We start from the raw sequence: 11213 nt of genomic DNA on the forward strand, positions 1-11213 counted from the left end.
ACACCTACTACGTATTGAGATAGGATCTTGCACATGAGAATACCCCTTTAAAGGAAAGAAAAGCAGCTTTTAACTCTACGCACTGTAGAAGCTGGAGCTGCTTCATCTTTGACAAACACAATTGATTTTATTAAAGGGGCTTAGCTATAATCCCATAATATCGCCTATACAAAAGACTGGGGAGAACTTGCTCATGGTTAAGGGTCCGATCACTAGGACACTCAGTTATTCCGAGAATGGGGTTCTAGAACCCGGAGAAAGGGGCTGTGCAAAGTCCCATCTTCAATGGAACAGAGATCTTTCCGACAGACCCTTTGACAAAGAATAAAGAGGAGCTTGAGCACGTGCACCTTTGCTCCATTACAGAAGGGGCTATGGATCGCTGGGGGACGACAACAGGTTTGACCTCCAGCAATTAGCAAGTTATCCCCTATCCTAAACATAGGGGATATTGCATTTTTTTTAAAAAAAAAAAAACCCTTCTACGCTGTCATTTTTCATTAGGAAGGATGTGGTACATATGTAACAAATCCTTCTATGAACATGTAGAAACTCAAGTTTGGGCGAAACGCGTCAACTAATGTTGTTCTAAATCCCTGCAGGGAGAGTTTGTACCTTCCATGCAGCACTTAAACATCTCACACATCCCATCATAACCCTGGTATTGTGTACAGAGTATCCACCAGAACACTATAGCTGGGCGTCTCTGATTTGGATAATGACTTGAATTATGTTTTCCAGCTGTAGGGCCGAACATGACGGACACTATAGACCCCTGTAGGTGGCAGTAGAGCGGCACTTTTCTTCTGGAGTAGAGCTATTGGGCAGCTTTTCTGGTCAACACTGAAAATAAAGTTAATGGCATCTGTAGATGTGTAAAGAGTTGCTTGTGTATACTATTTTTAGGTAGGAAAAAGGTTAACTTCAACAGTGTGAGCAAAATCTAGTGTGAATACAGATTAACACACAGAACTCCCATCCGAGGACAAAGAATCACTCGCCAACTTCAAACGCATATAACACATATAGAGACAGGTCACTGCACGTCCCATAATCTGGAAACCATCATCTAATCGCGGATCTTTACCTGTACATTGCTCTAATGTGTTTCAATTTTCGTTTGGGCAGAGTAAGTAAAGATCAAGTTTCTATTATTTTAGGCTTCAAACCTAATTATAGGTTTCATGTTTATGAGTCCTGGGATAATTACAGGCTCTCCAAAGAAAAACACGTAACCACACACTATACAATAGATATATATGTGAACACACACAGTATAAAGTGCAGAGAAAAAACACTATACAAATCAGGAGAATATACATTATATATACATATACCGTATGTATATATGTATAATGCGTGTGTGCATGTGTATATGTATATATACCGTGTATATATATATATATACATATACGGTATATATATAGATATATATATATACATATATATATACACACACACACATATATATATACACACATGTCTTATACCAACACACACATGTATATTTATATATATATATATATATATATATATATATATATATATATATATATATATATATATACACGCGCACACACACACACACATATATATACATATATACACACACACGTTATATATAACGTGTGTTTGTATATGTGTATAGGCATACATATTTTAAACACACATATATACCGTATTTATACATGTATATTTTATACAAACACACACATACATATGTGTTTGTAGAAAGTATATATGTATAAATACGGTATATGTGTGTGTATAAAATATATATACATATATACACACACACATACATATGCATATATATATGTATATATGCATATATATATATGTATATACCATATATATTTGTTTGTATAAAATATACATGCAAATATATGGATATATGGCATACATGTGTGTTTGTATAAAATATGTATGCGTATATATATATATATATATATATATATATATATATATATATATATATATATATACACACAGACATACACGCACATTACATATTTTATACACACACATGTATACAGTATATTTGCATGTATATTTTATACAAACACACACACATATATATGTATATTTATATACATATATACACACTTTGTATAAAATATGTATGTGTATATATATATATATATATATACGCATACATATTTTATACAAACGCATGTATGCCATATATCCATATATTTGCATGTATATTTTATACAAACACAAATATATATGGTATATGCATATATACACACATATCTATATATATATATACACACACATCTATATATATATACACACACATACATACATATATACACACAAATACATATATATACACACATATACATATATATACACACATATACATATATATACACACATATACATACATATATATATATATATATATAAATAAAAATAATACACATATACTAAATAAGACAGTATTGTAGAGCCATCTATTAAGAAAAAAAGAGCAAATGCACATTGTTGTGCGCATTTCCCACAGAACATACAACTGGCCTTTAATATAAACCATAGAACAAAAAATAAGAGATTATAGGACCCAAACCTTCATTTCCACCATACTTTATTGTACATAAGAACACTAAAGTACTGGATATACTGGAATGTGTAGTACAAAACAAAAAAAAAAGCTTAAAAACATTGTTCCCAGTATAACATAAATATAGCAAGTCGAATCAAACACTTCAAACAAAACAAGATCTGTAAAATGTTCCATTTACATTATTTTACAATCCGGCGTGCAAGCATCACACACCCAGACGCTTAACTACGCCGATGGAGTGGCCTGCTGAAAAGCCAAACCCTCTGGCAAGAAAGAGGTTAAAACATAGAGGAATGCCCCTCTTCTCCCTGCTCAAGACCTTGTAAACATTTAAGGCAGTAAATATGCAACCAGCACTAATTGCACTTGGTATATTCGGAGTAAACCAAGTTTGTCTAGGACATGTTTTATGAAGCTTTTATGGGGTGTAAACGTGGGTCCTGGACGAGAGCAGAGTGCCCCCTTACTATACCCTACAGAATTAACCCTTTTGCTCAGGCCCTCAGGAGCCAGATCTGCTCTGCACAGATCAAGCTACAATTGATCTCCTAAAAAGAAGTCATTTTCTACCATGTAAACAAACATTTTTACCACTGGACATTATTTGAGATTTGCCTCCAGAAACGAGCAGCTTCACACAATGTCTACCGCTCACCGTGTCTTAGACATGGCTATCAATGGTGTCTCAACAAACAAGACAATAGTCTTTGGTTGGGCGATGGTGGATAGATTCCTTTTTCGGAATGAAGTTTATCAGTAGGCATAAAAAGAGAAACTGAGCACAAGTCGAGCTTTAATAAGCTTGGACTTGCTGAGGAAGAAGCTGGCAGCCACTGTTGACATGACTCATGACCTTCTGCTTCAGCTGGGCCACCTGTTCCCTCAGCAGGTTAGCAGTAGATGCCAACTCTGTATTTTGATTTTTAAGGCTTTTTACTTTCTCCTCCAGTCTAGAGATTCTCTCTAATTTCCTCTTCCTGCATTTAGAGGCCGCTATTCTATTTCTTAGCCTCTTCCTCTCAGCCTTTATTCTTTCTTGATTGTCCATATCAATTGGAGACATTGGTGGGCTATCTCCAAAAGTTGCCACTTCTGGCACAATTTGAGGTTCATCCTTCAGAGTTTGTAATCTACTTGGTGGGACCACAGACTGCTGTGACAAGCTTGATGGCGGAGGTGGAAATGGCACAGTTTCCGTGCTGTAGTTTACAGTGGTTCCCATTGATGCAGTAGAGTAGCTATTGAGGTTGGCGTACACAGGGGCATCACCTGGTGGGGGAGGCTGGAGATTGGCACCAGTAGGTACAGAGCTCAAATCCACTGCATTTGGCACCCCAACTTGGTTCTGTTTGTGAAGATCTTCAAGTGCTTTCACAAATCCTTCGGCAAACTCCTGTTCTTCGCTGGCCACCTTTGGGTAGATGAACTGGCTGGTGGTTGGTGTGGTAGTGACCAGGCCATTTGATTGAATGATGAGCCTCTCAAGTTCTGGAGAAGCTAGCTTCAAGAGTCCCAGATCAGGGGAGGTCAGTAGGCCATCAGAATCACGGAGAGGCTTCAGGCTGTTTGCTACCTGCTCAGTCAGGTTGAGGTTAAGGTCCTTCTTCATCATGGTGGCTGCAGTGTAGAAGTTTGAAGACTGATGCAAATTCAACACCTCATCATGGTAAAAGGGTATTTCCATTATACCATAGGACAGTCTTAGGAAGAAGAGTTTGGGGTTCTGCTACTTACACCCCATCTGTCCTCTGTGGACACAAGATTAAAGGAAAAAAAACTTCTGTAGGCGTGCCCTTAACTCCAAATGGAAGTTACTTAGGATCTGCTTCTTTGTTCTTGGAGTGTAAGTTCCCCTTTAAGAGGCAGGCAGCTTTTGTCTACACCACGGGACAGGCGGTGGCCACAGATCAGCTCTGCCGGGTCCTTTATTAGGTGGCACCAAAGGACAGGCGGTGCCCACAGATCAGCTCTGCCAGGGTCTTTCCCAAGTCTCACCAGGGGACAGGAGGTGCCCACAGATCAGCTCTGCCAGGGTCTTTCCCAAGTCTCACCAGGGGACAGGAGGTGCCCACAAATCAGCTCTGCCAGGGTCTTTCCCAAGTCACAGGTGCCCACAGATCAGCTTTGCCAGTCTTTACCAAGTCACATCAAGGGTCAGAAGGTGCCCAAAGATCAGCTTTGCCAGGTCTTTCACTAGGTGGCACCACAGGACAGGTGGTTCCCACAGATCAGCTCTGCCAGGGTCTTCACCAAGTCACACCACAGGACAGGTGCCCACCGATTAGTTCTGCCAGTTCATTTACCAAGTCACAGGACAGGAGGTGTCACAGATCCGCTCTGCCAGGGTCTTCACCAGGTCACAGCGCAGGCGGTGCCCACCGATCAGCTCTGCCAGGTCTCACCTCGGGACAGGCGGTGCCCACCGATCAGCTCTGCCAGGTCTCACCTCGGGACAGGAGGTGCCCACCGATCAGCTCTGCCAGGTCTCACCTCGGGACAGGAGGTGCCCACCGATCAGCTCTGCCAGGTCTCACCTCGGGACAGGAGGTGCCCACCGATCAGCTCCTTCCGGCTAGCTTTAGGAGTGAGCGATCCTTCCAGCCGCGCTTGTCTGCTCCGGAGCAGGCACTTCCGCAGTACAGCTTGAGAACGGCACCAAGCAGCTAACAATCATTAAGCCGCGGCGCCGCCGCCCGTACTTCCTTATATAATGTTCCCTCGGACATTATGTCACTTAGCTGTCTTCTGATTGGTCCGATATGACGTTAGCCGTTCCCTGGTTAAGATTGTGGGCAGGCTGAACCGTGTAGTGATGCACACTGGGCTGATGTCATTGGTTAACTAATTAGCCGCTGAAGGCTCTGCTCGTCCAATAATAAGTCGCCTGTAAGTCACGTGTCGCTGACGTCTGCGCTTCATTAAAGCGCTCCCAGAGCCCAGAGACGTCACAGGTTATTTTTAGACACGTGGACAGGGAGTGGCGCTCGTCAGAGCCGGGACAAGTGAGGGCTGCCTTTGTGTGGACTTCTAGAGGGAGGACAGAGCGCTTCTCCTCAGGCACCGCTGACATTCTGCTGTGCAGCTCACCAGAGGAACCTTCCCTCCACCACTGATAAGGCCATTGCTAGAAATAGCAACTATAGAGGCCTTTATGTGAAAGCTGAATGGCGACCATCATGGATCCCCCTTAGCATTTGCTCACATTGAGTTCTTATGGGGGAGCAGGAGGACCACTTTGCAGGGTTTTAGACCCCAGAAAAAAGGCTCCTAATCCGAAAAGCTTTGAAGCCAAATAAAATTTTTGTTGCCACATTTAAAGGGAAGCGGTCAGCAGATTTGGGGCCTATAAGCTGCGGCCACCACCAGTGGGCTCCTATATGCAGTATTCTAACATGCTGTATATAAGGCTATGTGCCTATGGGAGTTTGTAGCTGCGGATGTATCCGCAGGTACGGCCGCATGTTTCCCGCAGCTGCCTGCCGGCATGCGCAGCTATTTTTAGCTGCGGGATTCCAGCGAAATATCTGCGGTAAACCTGCGGACTTTCATGCGAATTACCTGCGGACGTCCCGGCCTCTATCTCCATAGCGGAGGGCCGAGATTTCCGCAGGTAATTCCGCAGGAATAATTGATATGCAGTTATGTGCGGCTGCGGGACATCCGCACCATGTTCCGCAGCCGCACTTGACGCAGCGTGGACACAGCACTCCCCATGTCCCATAGGATAACATGGGGAGTGACTGTACATGCTAAAACCTGCGGATTTATCTGGGAAATCCAGAAAAGTCCGCAGGTTTTCCGCGGCAAAATCCGCAGAAACAAGCTCCCGTGGGCACATGGCCTAAGAGCCCAGGCCGCTGTGTAGAACGTAAAAATCACTTTATAATACTAACCTAAACGGTCAGTGCGGTGGAGTTGGGTCATACGGGCGTCTTCGTTCTCTGGCACCGGCGCCTTTTCTTTCGGCTATCTTTGTCCTCCATGTTCTGAAGCCGGGATGCATGACGCGTTCGACGTCATCCACACTCGCCGGCATTGAGGTCCTGCGCAGACGCACTTTGATCTGCCCTGAGCAGGGCTGATCAAAGTATTGTAGTGCGCATGCGCGGGACCGGCGAGTGTGTATGACGTAGGGCGCGTCATGCACACAGGCATGAAAAGGAGGATGAAGATGACCGAAAGAGGTGGTGCCAGCACCAGAGAACAGAGACGCCGATATGACCCAACTCCACCGCAGCGACCGTTTTAGGTAAGTATTATAAAGTGATTTTTACGTTCTACACAGCGGCCTGGGCTCTTATATACAGCATGTTACAATGCTGTATATAAGAGCCCAGTGGTGGTGGCCGCAGCTTATAGGACCCAAATCCACTGACCTTTAAATTCATATATAATTTGCAACACCCTTAAAGGCATCTTCACACTGTGCTGGCCCCCCCTCTGAATGGGGACGCAGGCACACTTGTGAGAATACAAAATATTTTTCTATATGCTTATCTACTGTGAGAGTAATATATATATATATATATATATATATATATATATATATATATATATATGTTTCTCTATATGTTTTTATATATCCAGTATATACCTTTCTATAACCAAGTTTTCCTTTGTATATGAGGAGCAAGATGGACTTTTAAAGCCTGCAGCTGATGTCTTATATATATTTCAGATGGTTTTCGGATTACTGCTACATATCAGGAAAAGTATGCGTACCCAAGGTCACCAGCTGGACTGATACAAAGCAACGAAATGCAGATGTGATAAAAGGCTGGCTATCTGCACAAGTCCAAATTCAAGGCTGAGACATTACGTGCCAGAGACATTGCCAGAGATAAGGGGGCTTTACACGCTACGATATCGTTAATGGTTTGTCGTCGGGGTCAAGTTGTTAGTGACGCACATCCGGCGTCATTAACGATATCGCAGCGTGTGACACTGACCAGCGACCTTAAGCGACCTCAAAAATGGTGAAAATCGTTCACCATGGAGAGGTCGTCCCAAACTCAAAAATCGGTAAGGGTTGTTTATCCAGGTGGTTCATCGCTCATGCGGCAGCACACATCGCTATGTGTGACACCGCAGGAGCGAGAAATGTCTCCTTACCTGCCGCCGGCCACAATGCGGAAGGAAGGAGGTGGGCGGGATGTTACATCCTGCTCATCTCCGCCCCTCCCGCTTTGAATGGCCGGCCGCTTAATGACGTTGCGGTGACGTCACTGTGATGCCGAACGTCCCTCTCCCTTGAAGGAGGGATTGTTCGGCAGTCACAGCGATGCCGCCGACCAGGTAAGTACGTGTGACGCTGCCGTAGTGATAATGTTCGCTACGGCAGCGATCACAAACAATCGCATGCGCGACGGGGGCGGGTACTTACACGCTCGCTATCGCTACAAATTACTAGCGATATCGCTACCGTGTAAAGCCCCCTATAGAGTCGGAAAATAGGAGGCGCTGAGAGGAATTTCCAAAATAGATAAACGTCACAGACTTTTTGCATATTTTTTAATATAACCAATGGCATATACTTGGGAATTTTTTCCGCATTAGCTGTCTCGGTTGCACCTCTTTGCACAGCAAACAAATTCCAAGTGCAGATAAATTGCAGAAAAAGTTCAATCGCACAATTGTTTTTGGGACATTTTATTCACCGTCTTTACTATATGAGACACAACCAACATATGCAACCGCATATAACAATTTAATTTTTATTAGATATAAAAAAATTAAAATATCAAACATACAAAGATGTCTCCAAAAAGCGGAACCCCTCAAAGGGTAGATATTATATTGGGAACACCTAGTCAGATAACTCCCCGTATAATGAAATTAGTAACAACAATTAATTACAATTGGACCAATCAAGATGTAAGTAATGCAAGAATTTAAACAAAATAAAAACAAGTGTGCTAGAAGATATCCAAAGGAATTACATAACGAACATATAATGCAGCAAAAAAGGTCCTGTAGTAACCTGCAGTATACCTATAAGGGAGTCAGCAAACAACAGTAATGGTGTCCCAAACACCCAACGCACGTTTCGTGGGCCCCGGGTGGATGAAGAGGGGAGGTAATGGCGGATGGCGGGTTCAAGGTGTAGTTTTCTCATAGCTTCAGTCGCCAGCCCAGTAGTACTGGTCACTGCCGTGATGGGCTCAGATCGATCCTGGATTCATGGGAGGTCAGAACCAGTGTGGTAGTCTGTGGGCCCTTTCTCACTGCGCTTTTTAGTGGTCCCTGTGGCTTGAAACACTTAGAGTCCCTTCCGTACTAGGTAGAGTACTGTTCCGTATGCCAGTAGCATGGATTCCCTTGAGTCTGACCGTGATCGAGGCCCCGGAATCCTAGGTGCCAATTGGCTCTGGAAACTTGTGTGGTCGGAGAAGCATGGAACTCCTCCGTCCAGCAGAATCTGGTCATGCAACATGGAATTACACCACCCTTGGGTGCTGCACCCTGAACAGCACTGGCCCTGGGGGAACTGACATGGTATCCCCCACAGCGACTGTAAAACTCCTATGTGCCACAAGAGCTACTGGGAAAGACATCCGCTCACAGTCACTCCTGCTGGGGAACTCTCTATATTGCTGTGTGTGACTCCTCACTCCCCCTGGTGGCCATTCCTCCCCCTACCCAGGTCCTAAGCTAGTGCATTGGGACCCCTGTTGTGATGGCATCCTGTAAATGCTACACTGTTGGCAACCCCTTTGGTACCCGACCCTAGCCCAATCCCCAGTGGGGAAGGGGCAACCAATGTATGTATGTTGTTGTGTATGATGAAACCGGCACCGACCTCCCCTGGATTCATGACCAGCACTATACCCTAAGTGGAGTGCAATACCTTGTGGCGACCAGAGCCTCAGGGGCGCCACATTGGTAATCAATGTGGAGTCACACTGTATTCTTCCTTTGCTCCAGGCATGTTGATGGCTTATGGTGAACAGGTGAGCTTGTTTTCTTTCTATTCTTATATCCGGCTGCTGCTGGGGCAGTTATTAGTTGATCATTGGGGGTGCTATGGTATCTTATAGATAGGTCATTAATTCTTAAAGGGAACAGTCAGCAGCACTAGCCCCCCTAAACTTCCACCATATATTTATAGCAGCCTTTCCCTACATTCTGACAAGTCCCTTTATATGGCTTATTACAATGAGCATACGCAGTGTGCCCATGAAGCCAGCGATGTACACCCGGATTCATTGTATATTTTCAGGGATAAAGTATCTGCGGTGATATTACTATTGTAAATCATGTTGATCAAGCCACAGGTGTGCTTACATGATTAGAGGGAACATTAGTCTCGAGAAATCATTAACTCCTCGCCCTCCAACTAGTCAACCACTAAGTTGCATAGCGCAAGTGTTGGGTCAAAGATTATTTTTCATTAATTAAGCAGTCGGTAAGCCACATAGAGGGGCTTGTTAGAATGCAGGAAAGGGTTGATTTAAGCCATGGATAACCACTTTAATTAGTCATTGCCCAAGATTATTTTTTTTTTTTTAATTACCAACCTATTTAAATTACAGAGGGACTTAAAATGCTCATCAGGCACACTGTTCTGTTGCTCTCAACAGTGTTTGCGAAATGTGCTGTAGTGAGGATGTCTGACTACCCTCAGATGCAACAGAGGAATTATGCTAGGCTCAACCGCTGTTAGTCTGGTGCTCAGGAGAAAAAAGTCAATACAAACTAGAGAAGAACCCTGGCACACAGTTCAGGAAAAAATTGAAAGAGTCAATAGGTTTGTGGTATGCTTGTGATTTATTCATGGTTGTCAAAGTGATAATTCACATAAATGGTTATGTCGACGCTTCGGCTCATAAAAGAGCCTTCAACAGGGACAAAATGATACCGTATAGTCAAAAAAAAGGAGGACAATTCGATGAGCACATATAAGAAGGAGGTAGGTATGCCACGTCCTTTGGAAAAAGGATAGGATAGGACACCAGATGCGGGTCCAAAGAAATTAAGAAGAGGGTGAATTCAGTATGTGCACTGTATTTATATGGGAAAACTGGAGCTCACAGGTAATATGTTATGAAGCCAGAGTAGTACGCTGAGGCCTGCAATAGTAGAAAAAGGATCTGTGGACTAATGACCAAAGGGGAGGCAAACTCCCATACAGTCAAAGGTGACACAAGTAAGGCTGAAAAAGCATAGGTAAGAGTACCAGGAGAAAGGCCTATCGCCAGGAGACATGTGAAATCAGGGAGACTACCCTCAGATGACTGCAGCGGTGTGTTACTGGCCCCAATGGTCATGTGCTGACAGTGCTACTGTCACTGAAGAGAGAAGTGATTGACTGTGCCGGGTTCCCATCTGTTTTATGCCCAAAAAACAATTTTTTCCTACATATTGTCATCTATGTGCATTCTGTATAAATCCATCATTATGTCCATTTTTTACATCCTTATGCAATCCATGTGTCCATTTTGTCTATCCGTATGGTATCCATTTTCACATGAACAATGTAATAGTTATTAAAAACTCTAATACAATTTAACATTTTGATATATCCATGAAAAATGCAAGACACGTATCGTATGTGATCTGTTTTTTGCCCAAACACTGACTTTTAATGGGTGCATCTGAAGTAGACTAAGGGGTACTTTGCACACTATGATATCGCAGGTGCGAT

The 11213-nt window shown here is 43.4% G+C and overlaps 1 protein-coding gene across 1 annotated transcript; it reads right to left on the reverse strand.

The window, feature by feature from the left end:
* Positions 1-2573: 2573 nt before the first annotated feature.
* Positions 2574-5255, reverse strand: JUND (JunD proto-oncogene, AP-1 transcription factor subunit). The gene has a single exon (XM_075352500.1). The coding sequence runs from the start codon at positions 4251-4253 to the stop codon at positions 3363-3365; it is 891 nt and encodes a 296-aa protein (XP_075208615.1). The 5' UTR covers positions 4254-5255; the 3' UTR covers positions 2574-3362.
* Positions 5256-11213: the final 5958 nt, after the last annotated feature.

This window comes from Anomaloglossus baeobatrachus, chromosome 1, assembly GCF_048569485.1.
Source record: "Anomaloglossus baeobatrachus isolate aAnoBae1 chromosome 1, aAnoBae1.hap1, whole genome shotgun sequence".
Taxonomy (NCBI): Eukaryota; Metazoa; Chordata; class Amphibia; order Anura; family Aromobatidae; genus Anomaloglossus; species Anomaloglossus baeobatrachus.